Source organism: Acomys russatus, chromosome 13 (assembly GCF_903995435.1).
Source record: "Acomys russatus chromosome 13, mAcoRus1.1, whole genome shotgun sequence".
NCBI classification, from domain to species: Eukaryota; Metazoa; Chordata; class Mammalia; order Rodentia; family Muridae; genus Acomys; species Acomys russatus.
Window position 1 is genome coordinate 63091665 of NC_067149.1, and position 19948 is coordinate 63111612.

Genomic DNA, 19948 nt, shown 5'->3' on the forward strand with positions numbered 1-19948 from the left:
GTTTGAGGACAGCCAGGACTATGCAGAGAAACCCTGTCTCAAAACAAGATAATAGTAGTAATAATAATAACAACAACAATAGTAATAATAACAGCAACAACAAGAATAAACAGAATGAGAGTTGTCTGTACTTAGTTCATGAGTATGTTATCGTCTATATTACATGTTATACTTTTCTCAAATATAATTTCTTTTCATTTTCTGTTTTTGAACTTACAATTCTAAAAACTGGAGCCAGGTGTGATGGTGCACCCCTATAATTCTAGTACCTGAGATGTAGAAGCAGGAAAATCATGACTTGCGGGCCAGCCCTAGGCTATGCAATGAGATCTTATCACCAAAATTTAATAAATTAATTAAAACCACAGATTAAAATGTGGGGTGTGAGAGATGGCGCAGTGATTAAGAGCACTGGCTGTCTTTCAGAAGACTGAGGTTTGATTCTCAGTACCCACACAGAGGCTCACAACCCTCTGTGACTCCACTTTCAGGGGATCTTATGCCCTCTTCTGGCCTCTGAAGGCATTGCATACATGCAGGTAAGAATGCCCATATAGGAATTCGCCAGTGCTTAAATAGTGCCAGTGAACTGTTGTATAACACCTTGGTATTTCCAGGAACTTGAGGCAGAGACAAAGTGGGGTAACTCTCCTTTGCAAATTTTATTTCTGCCACTGTCATTTATACTTCTTACAGGCATTGATGCTTGTACTTCCTGTTTAGTTGCTTATGCTACCCCTGTAATAAAAAGCTGCTGAACCAGGAAAAAAAAAAGAATGCCCATATACATTAAAATAAATAAAGTAGTGACATGTATCAACTCATAATATGAGATGGCACGGATGAGTTACTTGTTATGTTCACTTTGTCGTGGACATGGCCAGCTCATATCAAAGAGTACACATTCACTCAAGACTTCACACACTCCTACAACCCAGTTTTTAAAACTCTTTTCTGCTGAATTCATGAAGGATTTCACCCAGAAACTACAATGTTTTAGTTCCCTGATATGTAGATATTGATGGCATTTTCAAAAATCTAAGTCTAATATACTTTCTCTGAATAATTTTCATCTCTCAGCACATTATTTTCATTTTGTGTAGCCTCGTATTTTAACTTTGAAAAAAAATCTGGGCACTGGAGAGATGGCTCAGAAGTTAAGAACATTAGCTGTTCTTCCAAAAATCCTGAGTTCAATTCTCAGCAACCTCATGGTGGCTCATAATCATGTATAGTGAGATCGGGTACCCTCTTCTGCCCTGTTGGCTCACATGTAGGCAGAATAGTGTATAAATAATAACAAAACCTGCATCCTCTGCAAGAGATGCAAGTGCTCTTAACCACTGGGCCTTCTCTCTCCATCCCTTCTGTGCTTCTTCTTTGTGTGCGCTAGGCTTCCGGCTCACGGTCTTGCTCGTGCTAGCCATGCACCCCATCTCTGTCACGTAATACACATCAGCCCTGTGTTTTTATTGTCAGTTGATGTACAGTAATTATACATATTACTATACATAAAGTAATTAATTACACATGGGACATTTCACATGTATACAGTGTACAGTGATCAGATTGGGATAATTAGCATAGCTATCATCTCAGGCTTTGATCATTTCTTTTCGCTAGGGGCATTAAAATCCTATACTAGTTATTTTGAAAAATCGTCAACCATAGTTGACCTACAATGCTGTTAAGATATAGAAATGCCTTCTATTCAGCTGCACCAATTATCTATCCTCTCTCTGCCCACTCCACCCCATCCCTCCCTTGGCTTTGCTAACTACTTTTCTGTTCTGTTTCTTGAAGGTCAGTATACTGGATTCTACATGTAAATGAAAGGATATGGTATTTCTGGATCAGGCTTATTTCACTAACATATATATCTCTGGGGTATTCATATAGCTGCCGTGTGTGTGTGTGTGTGTGTGTGTGTGTGTGTGTGTGTGTGTGTGTGTGAGAGAGAGAGAGAGAGAGAGAGAGAGAGAGAGAGAGAGAGAGAGAGAGACTTTACCCACTGATGTATACATTATATACCTTGGCTTTTGTGAAGATAATTGCTTGAGTCTCCTCGACATGCTGATGGGATGGGTCCCCAGTGGTAGGATTGTTGGATCGTATTCTTTTTTCTTTTCTTTTTTGAGTCAGAATCTCATGTAGCCCAGGCTGGCCTCAAACTCAGAACAGACTGAAGGATGACCTTGAGCTCCTGACCCTCGTAACTGCACTGAGTAACGGGTGTGTGTTACCCACCTGTCTTCAGTAGCAGTTCTGTTTCTTGATTGTGAAGAACCTTTACCTTTTTTTTTTTTTTTCAAGACAGGCTTTCTCTCTGTAGCCCTGGCTGTCCTGGATTCACTTTGTAGACCAGGGTGGCCTCGAATTCAGAGATCCTTCTGCCTCCTGAGTGCTGGGATTACAGTCATGTGCCACCATGCCCCCTTTGCCATTTTTCTTAATGGCCATACTAGTTTCCTGTGTCTTTGCTTTTGTGGCTTAAGTATCACTTTCTTAAATCACATCCATTTTTTGTGGTTTATATTACCATGGTTTTGTGAGTCGGTTTTGTTCATTTAAAGAAGAGTCATTGCATCCTTAATGTTTCTTCAATGATGAATCTTTGAAGAAAACATCACAATTCTAGTGTAAAACAGTAGCTGTTGTTGACTGAACTTCCGTTTTCCATTTCTAGAGATACTCTGCATTCAGTGTTAAACAGCCTCTCCCTGGCACATGCCTGTAATCCCAGCACTTGGGAAACAGAGCAGGTGGATCGCTGTGAGTTCAAGGCCAGCCTGGTCTACAAAGCAAGTCCAGGACAGTCCAGGACAGTCAAGGCTACACAGAGAAACCCTGTCTCAAAAAAAAAAAAAAATAGTAAATAAATAAACAAACAAACAGCCTCTCCCTGCAGGTGTCAGGGAACTTTGGGTGTCAGTTTTTTAGTGGTTTCCTCTTTGGCTAGTTTTTTGTTTTTTGTTTTTTTGTTTTTTGAGACAGGGTTTCTCTGTGTAGGCCTGGCTGTTCTGGAACTCACTCTGTAGACCAGCTGACCTTGAACTCAGAGATCTGCCTGCTTCTACCTCCCAAGTGCTAGGGTTAAAGGCATGCACCACCACGACCTGGCTAACAGAGCCTGTCTTTGTAAACCCACTAGTATCTGCTGTTACATCTGATCTAGCAGTGGTTTGTGTCTGCTTGTGCCTGTGCAGGTCCATAGTATCTGTAGAATCTACATTTCTTCACTTAGAGTTGAATGTGTGAATATGTGTGTTCTCCACACATCACAGAATTTAACAGCAGTACCGCCCTTGAGATCTCACCGGAGCACCATGGCGTGCTGAGATGCAGGAGGCAGGCCACGTCTGTGAGTTCCCACTGAATGGGACGAGCTTGGCAAGTTCTTGTGGGTTCCAACATTGAGCTTGATTTTATGAAAGCCTAGATATGATTGGCTCAGAAAAACAACTTCTCATCAAAAAGAGCTGTAGCAATGGAGTAGTAACCTCAGGTGGCCCAGACACACAGTTGATGAACGTGGACCAGGCACAGCGATTCCACCAAGCTACTTGATAAGCTAGAACAACAGTAAAGTCAGTACGGGCCATGCCAGCTATCATTTAGTTCGCATAAAAGTCCTCTGACATTGCTGAAGTTACTGTATTTACCAAAAAGGAAATCAAGACAATGTCAGCTTCTAAACCTTGCCCAAAAATGCAGCTAGTATGTAAAGATGCCCACTGAACCTGGACATAGTGGTACATGCCCTCAATTCTAGGCGGAAGCAGACAGATCTCTGTGAGTTCCAGCCCAGGCAGGCCTACATAGTGAGACCCTGTCTTTAAAAAAAAAAAAAAAAAAATGCCCCCTGAACATAAGCAGCTTAGCTCTGAGAGCTCCTAAACCCTGCTGTCTGGGTATGGCACCTCACACCTGTAATGTCAGCATCCACAGCACTTGAGAGGCAGAGTCCAGAGGATCACCCTGGGCCGCACAGTAACATTACACACAGTCCTCTTACATACAAACAAGCGTTACTCATCAAGTTCAGCTCTTTGGTGGCATCAGACTGCAATTCCCTGTTGCATCAGCTTCCACAGCCAGACTCTTGATTGTCTCAAGGTGAGCTGACCTTCATGACAGAGCCACAGTGTCATTTCAGCTGATGGGCTGCTTTAAGTGGCTGTGGATTGTCCGCTGGGGAGGAGAAACAGCACGTGCTGTTTCCAGATTTCAGCAGGCAGAGCGGCATGAGGCGCTTGTCTCGGTTTACTTGGCCTGGTGGTGTTTTCTTGCATTCTGGTTACACTTGCATGATAATGCCACAGCTGTGAGATGCTATGTCAGCTTCGCTCTCTGACTGTTAGTCTGCTTGTTCTCATAAGGCTAAGGTGTTAATATACACCAGTTCGGTCTATTTACTATGCTTTTCTCCTCTGTTTTCAGAGTGGACAAAATTACAACTGAAAGTGCATCAACTAAAGAAACCAATAACATTCCCAATCACAGAGTTCTCATTAAGCCAGAGGTCCAAAACAATCAGAAAAACAAGGAAATAAGCAAAATTGAAGAAAAGAGGGCCTTAGAAGCTGAAAGATATGGCTTTCAGAAGGATGGTCAAGATAGACCATTAACAAAAATTAACAGTGTGAAGTTGAACTCCCTGCCATCGGAATATGAAAGCGGGCCAGCCTGCCCACCTCAGAATGTGCACTATAGACCCATCAATGTGAATAGTTCAGATGGCAAAACAGCGAATGTCAGCTTAGCAGATGTCCGAGGAGGAAGCCACCCAAATGCAGCTCTGGCCACAGAAGCTGATCGAGTCATTCAGAGAACGAATTCAATGCAGCAGTTGGAGCAGTGGATCAAAGTCCAGAAAGGACGGGGTCTTGAAGAAGAGCCCAGGGGGTAGGTACCAGCATTGCAGCCTGGCTTCTTCGGTATTGTTTGGAGCAGGTTGGCTTTGGTTGTAGTACTGGTTTAAAGTATGTTTAGGTTTTACACTTTCATTACTGTGTCTTGATCATGGAGATCATATCAGACATAGTGTTTTCTGTCTCATGTTTCTGTGAATAGCACAGTTCGAGTGAAGAGCCATCCTTTCTAGCCCAGAACAAGGGACAAGAGAAGTTGAGGGGAGAGAGAAGTTTAAGATAGTGAAGAGAGCCTCTGTCCTTCACACCTTCCCTCTCCTCCTAGAACTCTGAACTGTAATGAACAAGTGGGAATTTGTGTCCAGCCCTAATCTCTCTTCCATTAGCAGCTCTTACAGCCTTGTGGACTAAAGGATCTCCATAGACAAGAAACGTGGGAACTAGGCGTTGTAGCACACACCTGTAACCCCAGGTTTTGGGAATAGAGACAGGGGGATCAGGAGTTCAAGGCCAGCCAGACAGTGAAACCTTGTCCTAAAACAAAACCAGAAGATCATTGTGAGACCAAGATTGTGGATCACCATGCCTCACATGCCTTAGGTTTGATTATCCGCACTACAAAAAAGGAAAGGAAGAAAGATGTGAAGTCATTACATTGTTAGATTGATGGTTTGGAGAAAGTTCACATGTGAGGTGAAGGAAGGAAAGGGGGCTGGTCCCTGGGAGTCTGCCCTTAGCACAGTTTAGATGTTGTCAGTGTATCCAAGTGGTTGAGTGTGAGAGTGAATACATTCATGGGAGACAAGAATGAAAGTCCTAAAGAAAATCTGCAAGTTCCGGTTGTGGTGGTACATGCCACTCTCTAATCCTAACACTCAGGTGGTTGAGCCTAAAGACTGAGAGCTACATAGTAAGACCCTGTCTTAATTTTAATACAAAGAAAGAGGACCTTAGAGAACAAACATTTGAGAAATAAAAAATGGCAGAACTCGCCTTAGGAACATAGGCTGAGAGGTAGGTACGGTTCAAAAAAATTTTTTTTGTGTTTTGAGATGGGGTTTCTCTGTGTAGCCTTGGCTGTCCTGGAATCACTTTGGAGACCAGGCTGGCCTCAAACTCACAGCGATCCACCTGCCTCTGCCTCCCAAATGCTGGGATTAAAGGCGTGTGCCACCACGCCCAGCAAAAAACAATTTTTTTTTTTTAGAGTCTCACTATATAGCCCTGGCTGTAGACCAAGTTGGCTTTACACTCACATCTGTCTCTGCCTCACAAGTGCTGTAATTAAAGTTGTGTACCACCACACTCAGCACAAAACAAAAACAATCTGTTTATTTTATGTGTGTGAATGTTTTACTTGCATGTATGTTGTACATTGTGTGTATGCCTGGTGACTGCAGAGGCCAGAAGAAGATATGTACAATCCCCTGTAAACAGTCATTTGGGTGCTAGGAGCTGAGCCCTGGGCTTCTGCAAGAGTACCCAATGCTCTTAAGCACAGAGCCGTCTCTTCAGCCCCTGAAAACACAAAGTTTAAGCCAGGTGTGGTGCTGCATCTTGTAATCTCAGCACTCAGGAGCAAGGCCAACCTGGGTCACTGCAGTTAGTGCAGGCTAGCCAGAGCTACATAATGAGACCCATCTGAGAACACTAAAACAATACATAAAATTTCCGAAGTAAATTTTATGGCTAGAGACATAGTCCAGTGGTAGAGCACTTTGTCTGATATGCATAAGGCATGGATTTAATCCTAACCCTTAAAATTAACATATTTTACATTTCTAAAAGTATTTTTGTTCAAGTTCATAAAAATCATTGTAATTTTTTTTTTCTTTTTGGGGGGGCAGGGGAGGAGTGAGACAGAGTTTCTTTTTTTCTTTCTTTCTTTTTTTTTTTTTTTTTTTTTTTTTTTTTTTTTTTTTTTTTGGAGACAGGGTTTCTCTGTGTAGGCCCAGCTATCCTAGACTCACTTTGTAGACTAGGCTGGCCTTGAACTTACAAAGATCTGCCTGCCTCTGCCACCCAAGTAAGTGCTGGGAATAAAGGGGTGCACCACTACACTCAGCTGAGACAGGATTTCTTTGTGTAGCCCTGTAGACCAGGCTGGACTCAAACTCAGACATCCTCCTACCTCTGCTTTCTGAGCATTGGCATTAAAGGTGCTCCACCACCACCTGGCTGTAATTTTTTTTCTTAAAGTACAAGTTTTTAGAGACAGTTTTTTTAATGGATTTTTCAAGCTACCTTACATGCTTTCTATTGATAATATAGTCTATGCTCTAAGTATATAGTGATTTAATGCAGATCTCTGTGTAATGTAATTGTTACTGTACTTTGCAATAGAACTGTAGCTTGCAATAGAAAGCAGGAAGCATGACTTGAGGGATGTTTTGTCACTGCTGAACTTGTGAGCTGTGGGAATGCTTTCCAGCTGTGCTCACTTAACAGTGGCTGTCTCCCGGGAGTGTGGCTCTAAAGCCTCACGAGGCTGCCCCCAAGGCAGCGAACACATGTCTTCTTGAGGTGTCACTCACCCCTGTCTTCCTCCCCATTCTCAGTGCTCATTTTTAGGGTTTCACAAGAGAGATTTGTGAATACCCCTGACTTCATTCTGTACGCTGCAGAGTCTTTTGTTACAACCTAGTGATTGAGTTGTAGTTAGGACTTAAGTACTTTAAAATTGCCAAGATGGATTTTTTAGTGCATTTTAAAAACAGAGTCTCACTACGTAGCTCTGACTGGCCTGGCCAAGAACTCACAGGGCCCCCCCCCCCCCCCCGCACCTGTGCACCTAGCCTCAGAATTGCATGTTGTGGGTAATAATATACACACTGGTTAGTTTGCTGTAGCATTTCCATGGGAATGTTTGTCATAGACTATGTTGTACACTGTCTGATTGTTGCCAGGTTTTTGTTTTGTTTTTTGAGACAGAGTTACTCTGTGTAGCTTTAGCTGTCCTGGGCTGACTTTGTAGACCAAGCTGACCTTGAACTTATAGAAAACTGCCTGCCTCTGAGTGTTGGGACTACAGGCATGCACCACCATGCCCAGCTGATTGTTACCAGTTTTTTTAAGTAAGGAAGTATGACTAAATGCTCAGATTACCAGTTATCAGGGAACTAAAGAAGCAATGAGATCTTCACTTTCATATTAGCCACAGTCATGGGTAAACAAATTACTTACTATGTGGATAAGAACATTAACTATTGGATGGCCAAGTCATACATTGTCAGTCGGAAGAGAAATAAGTGCAATTTGATTAGACAGAAAACCAGGAAGTAGTTTTGAGGACGGGAGTGTCTGGAGGCAGCAAACAATTCAGACTGGAAGGGTGCCAAGTTGCTTCCTCCCAACTTAAATCTCACTTTAAAGGAAAATCTTTCCATCAGATAAGACATTTCTTTCTTGAGTTTAACAGTATGGAGAGGTGGCGGGTACCTGGGATTTGTGTTTTCATCTGTGTGCTACCAGTGAGTGCTATGGAGCCTTTTTTTCTGAGTGCAGCCTCCTGAAGGCTGTCAGTGGCCTTCTCTTCAGGTCCTCAGTGATGCCCCTGGGTGCTTGTCGTGGCACATTCTTCTCCATGGCTCAAAGCCACTTTGAAACTTTGGAAAACCTCATCCCAAAAAACATTTACAGACTTTTACTGGTGAAAAGAAGTGTCATAATCCCTGAAGAAGCTGGTTGGTGTTTTGGTTTTTTTGGGTTTTTTTTTCCCTTTAATTACCGAGACCCCAGTAGGAAGCCGGTGAGATAATGCTTGCTGGTGCCTGCCTCTGAGCAAAGCTGCTGAGCGTCTTTGTTAATCGTCCCCAGGGCGGTCACAGGCAGCTGCTGCTGAAGGGGGCTCGCAGGGCTCACTTAAGCTTCCACTGCAGAGTAAGCTTCCACTTGGCTTGATTTGAATTTCTTTGGGACAAAAATCACTGGAGTAAATTGTACTTCTGAAAACCAGGTCTCCTAATGCTGGAAAGTGTATGAGACAAAATGAACTTACTTGTTAATAAACTGTTTTTCCACTAAAAGTCCCCCAAAGTTCGAAGATGGCAGAACCTTTCAAACTGGTTAGCCAAGTTGATGGGAAACAGACGAGGCCTTGGCACTGAGTGACTGCAGCAGACAGTGAGTGCTTGTGATTTGTACTATTGGTGCATAGGTCATTTGTTGTTGCTGTTGTTTTTGTTTTGTTTTTTGTTTTGGTGTGTTTTAAACTGGCAGTGCATGTCCCTTCTTAATTAGATACATTTTCATGGTGGCATTCTGTGCTTAAGTTAGACCCATTTGCAGTTAATGCTTTTGTAGTCTTTGTTTCTTACATCTCTGAAGCAGAGTGCTGGGTAAGTTGCTTTAGAGTTAGGCAGAGCCAATCTGAGGTAGGCGGCTGGAGTGCAGAGTGGAGTTCTGGATGGAGTCAGCTTCCCTGGCAGCCATACTTCCTGAATACATGACTGTGGGGCTGCCAGCTCTTCATTTTTCTCCTTAATTTCTGTCTTTTGTGTTATCAGAAAGAAGTTGGGAGGGAAATCTAGCATGGGGGTGGGGGTTATGCAAGAGGAGATAAAGCCACAACTAACTGAAATCTGTTGTAGTCACATGAGAATTGTCCCTCTCATTCTACTCCCACAGTTGCCTGGTGAGTCTTCTGAATGGGGGTGGGGGTGGGGCAACGACAGTGCAAGAACATAGAAGAGGAAGCAAATGATGAAGGGAGAGTTGACTGGAGGGGTAGAGATCAAAAATGGCTTGAATATTCATGAGCGAGGTGACCTTAGAGCTCTAGGCAGCTTCTGGATCAGATCTCTTTATCAAGAAAGCAGCCACTAAGGGCTCAGTGGTACTGGGCTATGGCAGCACACAAGGCTCCCAGCCTCCTGAGCTCATGTGCTTCTTAAGCTTTCTGCCTGCCTTACCTTTAGCTTTATTTTTAATTTTCATTTGAGGGTGGGGGGTGCCCAGGAGGCAGGATGATCAGGGGGTTATGAGTCACCTACTGTGACTGCTGGAAGAGCCACAAACACTCAACAGCTGAACCGTCTCTCCAGCCCCTGACATCTTTAGTTTCAATTAATTCATTATGAAAGATGAATAGTTTGAATATTTTTTCATATATAACATACATGCCTTTAGCAGATTTTTTAAAAGAAAGGATAATTTTTTCATTTAAATATAAATGTCTGGAAATTGCTAGAAATAGGATATCTGTATTTTCATGTACAGACACTTTCTATAATGCCAGGCATTAAACGAACATGGATGTGATAACCGGGCTGGCCTGCAACTCGTATGCAGCCCTCACTGCCTCTTTCCCCAGGTCCTCGGGTTACAGGTGTGTGGTGTGCGCCTTCTATCCCAGTTGTTCCTACTCTGCCTTTCCCTCTCCGTGGCAGTATTCCACAGCCACAAAGAGAGGTATATTCCACTTAGTGGGAATTTCTCATTGAACACTAACACTAGTTTTACACACCAATAGGAACTATGTAGTGTACCTCATAGGCAAGTATACGCCCAGTCTGTTACACTAGTTCACTATAAACTCTCTTCAAGGACTTTGTGGGGGTTTTTTTGTTGTTGTTGAGACAAGAGCTTGTTGTACAACCCACACTGCCTCAGACCGGTTGCATTCCTCCAGAGTGCAGAGGTAAACTGCCACACTTGCTGAGTAGTATTTATGCATTGCTGTCAGTAACAAACAAGTCTATGTGAGAGATCTGTGGAAGAGTCAGAGTGATGACTCAGCAGTTAAAAGTACCTGCAGTTTCCAGAAGACCTGGTTTGCTTCCCAGCGCCCATGTTGGGTGGCTCACAACTGTGGGTCACTCCAGCTCCCAGGGGCTCTAACACTCTTCTGGCCTCCCTGTGCTCAGCACATACATGGCGCGTACACACACACACACACACACACACACTAAATAAAAAATAAATAAAAACAAATCTTTAAAATAAATCTCCGGGAGGCAGGCAGATCTTTGTGCGTTCATGGTCAGCCTGGTCTACAGAGTGAGTCCAGGACAGTCAAGGCTGTACAGAGAAACCCTGCCTCCAAAAAGAAAGGAAGGAGGCCAGGCATGGTGGACACGCCTTTAATCCCAGCACTCAGGAGGCAGAGCAGGTGGATCAGTGTGAGTTTGAGGCCAGCCTGGTCTACAAAGTGAGTCTAGAACAGCCAACACTACACAGAAACTCTGTCTGGAAAAAAAGAAGAAGAAGGAAGAAAGAAATCTTTGGCTTCCAGTTTATCAGCCAAAGATTTAGATTACTAAGAGTAGTAAAGTAGGGGCTGGAGAGGTGGCTCAGTGAATAAGAGCACTGACTGCCCTTCCAAAGGACCCGGGTTCTGTTCCCAATACCTACTGGTGACTCACAGCCATTTGTAACTTCAGTTCCAGGGGATCCAATGCCCTTTTCTGACCTTCTTCTGCACCAGGCATGAAAATAGTGCATATATACATGCAGGCTAACACACTCATGCTGAAATAAAATAAGTGTAAACACATGAAATATCTTTAAGGCTATAGTGAAGAGCTTGCACTTTCACCTGCTCTGCTTTATGTCGCTGCCACCATCGACAGATATGTAACACAGTAGAAGTCAGCAAAGGCGGGTGCAGCATGCAGGACAGTGCAGACTGTGCCTGTGGCGAAAAATTCAGTCAGTAGAGTGCTGGAGGGAGGGCAGGAAGCCACTCTTGGAACCCACCTTTTCCATATCGCTGTTTTATTAAGTTACAGTAACTTTGTCTTAGGATATAAATTTATGTACTACAGAATACTTGAAATTTAATCTTACTCTCGTTGTTTGGTTGTTTTGGGCCTAGGTTTTTGGGGTTTTTTTGTTTTGTTTTGTTTTTTGTTTTGTTTTGGCAGGGCCTTATTTTCTAACTTTTTGCTCAGTTAAAGGCAAGGACTTGAGATTAGTTCTTGAATATTCATTCTCATTCTCTCTCTCTCTCTCTCTCTCTCTCTCTCTCTCTCTCTCTCTCTCTCTCTCATATTCTCTTTTTAAATGTATTTATTAGCCGGGTGATAGTGGCGCATACCTCTAATCCCAGCACTTGGGAGCCAGAGGCAGGCAGATCTCTATGAGTTCGAGGCCAGCCTGGTCTACAGAGAAAGTTTCAGGACAATCAGAGCTGTACAGAAACTGAAAAACCAAATTAAAATAATAATGATCATGATAATAATAAATGTATTTCTATCTTGGGAGTTGAGTTTTGTTTTGTTTGGGGGGCAGCTTTTGGGGGGACAGGAAGTTGGTTTGTTTTAAGATTGAGAGGATCTCACTGCAGACCAAGTTGGCTTTAGACTTAGAGAGATCCACCTACCTCCGCCTATAAAGCCCTGGGACTAAAGGCCTGACTATTCTTACTCTGAGCTGAAGTGGGCAATGCCTCTGCAGTAAACCAAATACATTTTGTGGGTCTAATAGTCACATATACTTGCTGCTGTAGGCTATATACTGTAGCTCTCTAGGTTATATACTGCATTACCAGATGGAATTTCATTTTGAAAAGCTTTAGCTTTTTAATGATTTATAGCTCATTAACATTTTGGCCACCTAGTGCTTCCTCATTTCTTCATTCTGTTTGTTATGCACTGAGGTTGAAACTCCAGGGCTTTGCACATGCCTAGCAACTCTACATGCCACTAAACAGTGTTCTTTTAAAAAATAAAGCCTGCTGGGCGATGGTATATTTGTGGTCTCAAAAAAAATACAAAAATAAAAAATAATAATAATAAAGCCTGGCTATGTGGTGGTGGTGGTGCATGCCTTTAATCCCAGCACTCTCTGAGTTTAAGGACAGCCTGGTCTACAGGACAGCCAAGGATACACAGAGAAGCCCTGTCTCAAAATTTTTTAAAAGACCGGATATGGTGCCACATACCTTTAGTCCCAGCACTCAGGGAGACACAGGCAGGCGGATCTCTGTGATTTTGAGGCCAGCCTATCTATAAAGTGAGTTCAGTACAGCCAGGACTACACAGAGAAACCCTGCCTCGAAAAACCAAATAATAATAATTTTTTTTAAAGCCTGATAACATAGTTACTTGCCAGGAAAACCTAAAATACAATGTTGCTTAAAATTTTGTAAACAGCTCTCTCTCCATTTTACTACATTTCTTTCATTTTCACAATTTCTTTTTCATTTTAGAGTAATTTCTTATCAAACATTGCCAAGAAATATGCCAAGCCACCGAGCCCAGGTTCTGGCTCGCTATCCTGAAGGCTACCGAACACTCCCAAGAAACAGCAAGACCAGACCTGAGAGTATCTGCAGTGTGACCCCTTCTGGTCATGAGAAGCCAGGCCCTGGAGCAGAAGAGAAGCGGCGGTCCATGAGGGACGACACCATGTGGCAGCTATATGAGTGGCAGCAGCGCCAGTTTTACCACAAGCAGAACACCCTTCCTCGGCACAGCTGCGTAAGCAGCCCAAAAGCCATGGTGAAGGTCTCTGAACAGACAATGCACTCCATCCCCACGTCACCATCCCATGGGTCAGCAGCTGCTTACCAGGGGTTCTCGCCTCAACGGACATACAGGTCCGAAGTGTCCTCACCGATTCAGAGAGGAGACGTGACGATAGACCGCAGGCACAGGGCTCACCACCCTAAGGTAAAATGCAAATCTTGTGTTACCTCATTCCTTTCTATATACTGCTTTAAATTAAATGAGAGGCAGGAGACTGGGGAAGTTAACAAGGCTGCTTTCATCTTAACAATTAAAGCACTGTCAGAATCCTGTGATAGACCCTACGCTTTCAATACTTCAGGGTCACAAGAGTGATTCCTTTGTTGGCTGGTTTGTGTCCTGAGGTTCGTGTATGCGGGACTCCAGACAGTCCTGCCTCACCTTCTTAACTTAGATGATAGTTTTGGCTGTGTTTTAGTTATTTTTCTATTGCTGTGATAAAACACAGTGACCCAAAGGCAGCGCATTGAAGGAAGGGTTAATCTTGGGCTTACAGACAAGAATCATTATACACACTTATTATTTGACAGACCTCTCCCAAGTGACATGGAACCTGTCACTTCAAAGAGAAAAAGAAAAAAAAAATCACAGTTTGTCACCACTGATGATATCTGAATTCAGGCAAAAACTGGAATTTTGGAAACCATTTGTTTGCAGACTGAGTTTGATGGCTTTTCAGGATTGAAAGATTGATGGTGATATTAACATGTGATCTTTCAGTATTATATACTGAAACATACCAGTGTGGAGAACATTGCATAACTTGCTGAGCTTTGCAGCTGAACTGTTTTATTAAAAGATCATGCACAGCCAAAATGTTAAAGTATGATACACTGGGGCATGTAGTGTGTGTACCTGTCAAGGGTTCATTAATAGACTAAAAAGCTGTAGTGTGTGCACCTGTCAAGGGTTCATTAATAGACTAAAAGCTGTAGTGTGTGCGCCTGTCAAGGGTTCATTAATAGACTAAAAAGCTGTAGTGTGTGCGCCTGTCAAGGGTTCATTAATAGACTAAAAAGCTGTAGTGTGTGCACCTGTCAAGGGTTCATTAAGAGACTAAAAAGCTGTATGTGTGCGCCTGTCAAGGGTTCATTAATAGACTAAAAAGCTGTAGTGTGTGCGCCTGTCAAGGGTTCATTAATAGACTAAAAAGCTGTAGTGTGTGCACCTGTCAAGGGTTCATTAATAGACTAAAAAGCTGTAGTGTGTGCACCTGTCAAGGGTTCACTGATAGACTAAAAAGCTGTAGTGTGTGCGCCTGTCAAGGGTTCATTAATAGACTAAAAAGCTGTAGTGTGTGCACCTGTCAAGGGTTCACTGATAGACTAAAAAGCTGTAGTGTGTGCACCTGTCAAGGGTTCATTAATAGACTAAAAAGCTGTAGTGTGTGCGCCTGTCAAGGGTTCATTAATAGACTAAAAAGCTGTAGTGTGTGCACCTGTCAAGGGTTCATTAATAGACTAAAAAGCTGTAGTGTGTGCGCCTGTCAAGGGTTCATTAATAGACTAAAAAGCTGTAGTGTGTGCACCTGTCAAGGGTTCATTAATAGACTAAAAAGCTGTAGTGTGTGCGCCTGTCAAGGGTTCATTAATAGACTAAAAAGCTGTAGTGTGTGCGCCTGTCAAGGGTTCATTAATAGACTAAAAAGCTGTAGTGTGTGCACCTGTCAAGGGTTCACTGATAGACTAAAAAGCTGTAGTGTGTGCACCTGTCAAGGGTTCACTGATAGACTAAAAAGCTATAGTGTGTGCGCCTGTCAAGGGTTCACTGATAGACTAAAAAGCTGTAGTGTGTGCACCTGTCAAGGGTTCACTGATAGACTAAAAAGCTGTAGTGTGTGCACCTGTCAAGGGTTCATTAATAGACTAAAAAGCTGTAGTGTGTGCGCCTGTCAAGGGTTCACTGATAGACTAAAAAGCTGTAGTGTGTGCACCTGTCAAGGGTTCACTGATAGACTAAAAAGCTGTAGTGTGTGCACCTGTCAAGGGTTCACTGATAGACTAAAAAGCTGTAGTGTGTGCGCCTGTCAAGGGTTCACTGATAGACTAAAAAGCTGTAGTGTGTGCACCTGTCAAGGGTTCACTGATAGACTAAAAAGCTGTAGTGTGTGCACCTGTCAAGGGTTCATTAATAGACTAAAAAGCTGTAGTGTGTGCGCCTGTCAAGGGTTCATTAATAGACTAAAAAGCTGTAGTGTGTGCGCCTGTCAAGGGTTCACTGCTAGACTAAAAAGCTGTAGTGTGTGCACCTGTCAAGGGTTCACTGATAGACTAAAAAGCTGTAGTGTGTGCGCCTGTCAAGGGTTCATTAATAGACGAAAAAGCTGTAGTGTGTGCACCTGTCAAGGGTTCATTAATAGACTAAAAAGCTATAGTGTGTGCACCTGTCAAGGGTTCACTGCTAGACTAAAAAGCTGTAGTGTGTGCGCCTGTCAAGGGTTCACTGATAGACTAAAAAGCTGTAGTGTGTGCACCTGTCAAGGGTTCATTAATAGACTAAAAAGCTGTAGCGTATGCACCTGTCAAGGGTTCATTAATAGACTAAAAAGCTGTAGCGTGTGCACCTGTCAAGGGTTCACTGCTAGACTAAAAAGCTGTAGTGTGTGCACCTGTCAAGGGTTCATTAATAGACTAAAAAGCTGTAGCGTGTGCACCTGTCAAGGGTTCACTGCTAGACTAAAAAGCTGTAGCGTGTGCACCTGTCAAGGGTTCACTGATAGACTAGGGGACATAGTGTATGCATGTATCAAGGGTTCATTGATGTGCATTCTGACACCAGTTCACTAGGAAGTGTTAAGAAAATGCCACTATTTTGTAGCTTAGCTATAGATCAGAGATAAATATTTACACCCACTTGGAAGAACTTCTCAGTGTACTCACCCTCACCAACTTACAGATGCCACATATGGATTTGATAACATACTTCCACTAAAGACTTATCAGGCATGAAAAACCACACAAACAGTAAAATTTGTGAAATAACCAAACTGTGCCACTCCTGTCACTGAATTTTTTCTAAAGACTATGAAACAGGCCAGTGATATGGTTCAGTAGGCAAAGTTGCTTCCTGTACAAGCCTCGAGACCAGAGTTCAATCTCCAGAACCCTCGCAAAGGTGGAAGAACAGAGCCAGTGCCACAGATTGTCCTCTGACCTCCCTGTGTACACCATGCACACACATCATAGACATAAACAGTTTACCATCTAAACTGTGTATCTTTGGGCCCGGGCAGAGTGGTCCATGCCTATGATCCTAGCACTTGGGTATGGAAACCAAATGAGGAGATAAGTGTGAGGCCAGTCTGAACTACATGAGATCCTCTCTCAGAAACACAAAACAAGAGCAAACACACACACACACACACACACACACACACACACGTCCTGAGAACAAGGAGTTTAAATGCAGCTGAGCTAGTCTTCATAGTTAGTCAGTTCATCAGCATCTGTATTTTGGTCACATAAAGAATGTTAGTATTTCTCTCATAAGTACTAATGACAATTTTAATTGGTATTTTATAATGTAAATTTAGGATTATTCATCAATAACATTGAAAATCCACCCCCCGCAAAAAAAGTTCACCACTGAATTCTATTCTGTTTATCTCCTAGCATGTCTGTGTACCTGACAGAAGGTCAATGCCAGCTGGCTTAGCCTTGCCAGCTGTTAGTCCTCAGAGCCTCCAAGGCAGAACGGTGAGTGTGATAAGTTTGCTTATCATATGCTTGCTTTATTTGCTGCCGAGAAAGACATGAAGCTGACATAATTTTAAAGTGTGAATTTTTAGACATCACCTACAGAAGAAAACAACACTTTTGTGACAAAGATTCACTACCAAAAGAACATAGGCTCATACAGCCATGTCGATGTCTTTGTGCTACCTTCCTCAAAATGTCCAAATAAAGGAGCAAGTTTAAATTTTACTTTTTAACTCTGGGTTTTTAATTTGTTATCCCCTTTGTTTTCAAAATAAAAGCCATGCACGATGGTATACAGAGGGATAGCTATGAGTCAGGCCAGGCATGACTACATAACATCCATGACCACGTGACATATATGACCACAAAGTTTTGTCTCTGTCTGTCTTAAAAACCCAAGTAGCAACAGAAAAAGAAAAAAGAAGGAAAACAAAGCAAAACAAAACCCAAGTAGCTTAGTAGTGAGTGCTTAAGTAAGATATGCAAGACTAGATACAAGCTCAGTATACCCTACACCAGCAGTTCTCAGCCTGTGGGCCGCGACCCCTTTGAGGGGTCACATATAAGATAGCCTGTATATCAGATGTTTACATTATGATTCATAACAATAGCAGTTATGAAGTAGCAACAAAATAATTTTATGGTTGGGGTTGCCACAACGTGAAGGACTGTATTAGGAAGATTGAGAAACATTGCCCTACATACACACACTGAGCACAGACATCGGAGTGAAGTCTTAACAGGCACCTATGGCCACACACAGACCTTCTGAAACGCTTTCTCTACGGCTTCTGTTTTATTCTGAGACTGAGTCTTCATATATAGCACGGGCGGGCCAGGGCTCAATCATCCTCCTCACTTGGCCTCCTCAGTTTTGGGATTACATGACAAACTGCCATTCTTGGCCTTTGTATGAAATTTAATATAAATTTCCTACATTAGAGCCAAAAATACATTGATTTATGTATTTACCCAAAGATTATATAATAGAGTTGGCCATGGAGGCTCATGCCTTTAATCCTAGCATTCCAGTGGCTGAGTCAAGAAGACTAAGAATTGGAGGCCAGCCTGGGATACAAGATGGGAAAAGAAAGCAACCACAGCAAATATCGTTGTTATTTTTGTTTTATTGTCTGTATTATTTAAATTTAGATTTTTTTAATATCAGTTCTTCAAATCAAAGAAAATACATGACTTTTCATTTGCTTTGGCTTGAGTTTGTTGGTTGGTATTTGTTTTGTTTTGTTTTGATTTTGATTTTAGTCAAGGTCTTGATCTAAGAATCTTCCTGCCCCAGCCTCTGGAGTGCTGAGATTACAGGTGCAGCAACACTGCCGGGGTCTTGTCACTACATAGTCCCATTTGCTTGAAGGTGTGGTTTAACGCCTGTAGGATTGTTCATTTTTATTTAAAATTCTCTTCTACATTAATCAAAACAAACTTTTCATCTGTATTTTTTAGAAACAGCTTATTTCATCTTACACATTTAGATGTAAGGAAATAGTTCCTGGTTCTAAGTGATCACAGTTTATTAAAGATTGCGGATATATTCTGTTGAAAACCAAGACCCATTACCTCCTAGATTGTCATGTGACAGAAGCAGCTGGTGCCTGCAGCTGTCTGCTGCTGGCGCTTCCGTCTTGCTCCCTCTGCTGGGTGTTCAGGAGCAGACCTGCTCAGCATCCTCCCTACCTTTTCCAGCCAGGAATGCCTCAAAGAGACAGCTAACTTAGTCTTCTGGCCTTTTAAACATTCATCATTTAGTCCATACATAAACTAGTTTATTTTGCGTTTTCTGTCAAAAATCAGCCTGAGGTTTAGAATATCCTGTTCTACCCAAAAGAAAGGAGAGAGTGTGGTGGTCCCTTTTCTACCACATCTCTTTGGCAGGACCTCAAGAGCTGGCCATGATGCTGAGAAGATAAAGCCTTGTCCCGAAGTCATGTAATCCCAAAGTGGCTTCAGAGCAAAAGCAGCTGGGCTTTCTGGGGGTTTGGTTGGGTTGGGTTTGGTTTGGTTTGGTTTTTCATTTAATGTCGTTTGAAGTCACACACACTGAACACTGTTGACTGCTAACTGTAAAAGCCCGCTGCCTTCTCTTTGTATGTGCCTACCTTCATCTGAGGAGGTGTAGCTTGCTTCTGCGAGACTAGGCCGGTCTGAAGGCAGCAGTGAAAATGCTCTGGCTATCTAAAATAGCGTGATGGTACAGAAAATGAGGCACTAACTGCAAATGAACAGCAGAGAGCCTGCATCAACTGGGCATAGACAGTGGGCTCAGCAGGGACCTGGCCTGAGACTTTAGCTGGGTGTAAGCAGAGTACACTCAGCAGTATGCAGACCAGAGTGAGCTCAGCAGTGTGCAGGCCAGAGTGAGCTCAGCAGTGTGCAGGCCAGAGTGAGCTCAGCAGTGTGCAGGCCAGAGTGAGCTCAGCAGTGTGCAGGCCAGAGTGAGCTCAGCAGTGCGCAGACCAGGGCCTCCTAGGGGCAGAGTGTCTGACCCACCCACCCCTTACAGTTTTTAACAAAGCTCAGAGAAGCACCTGTCTGACGGCTGCTACAGGATTCCCGTGCACTCTGCAGATGTTAAGAAGTTCACCCACTGTTGAAGGCGTTCCTCATCAGGACCTCTCCACTGTTTCCAGAGAGTGTGTGCAGGGTGAGGGGTGGGGTACACACATAACAATATTTGTTTTCCCTTTTTTTTCTCCTACAAAAAAAAAATAGAATTGATATTTTAATCATAAAAATACTGTGGAAGCTCTATTGGTGGCATTACAAAATGCAACTGACCTCACACACTGAATCTCAGAATTCAGAAATAACACCCAAGTTTTACATTTCTGGAATGTAATTCTATTTACTTGTTCTTTGAAATGGTGTTGGATGAACCAGCACTGTTCTATTGCTG

At 42.8% G+C, this 19948-nt stretch overlaps 1 protein-coding gene across 1 annotated transcript in view; it reads left to right on the forward strand.

Moving 5' to 3' along the window:
* The window catches only part of Plekha5 (pleckstrin homology domain containing A5), a 189605-nt gene that overhangs the window by 114534 nt on the left and 55123 nt on the right, over window positions 1–19948 (forward strand). Inside the window, exons 11-13 of the mRNA XM_051155526.1 lie at window positions 4441–4905; window positions 13021–13483; window positions 16951–17034. Coding sequence (XP_051011483.1) covers window positions 4441–4905; window positions 13021–13483; window positions 16951–17034 — 1012 coding nt within the window. The remainder of the gene's footprint in view (window positions 1–4440; window positions 4906–13020; window positions 13484–16950; window positions 17035–19948) is intronic.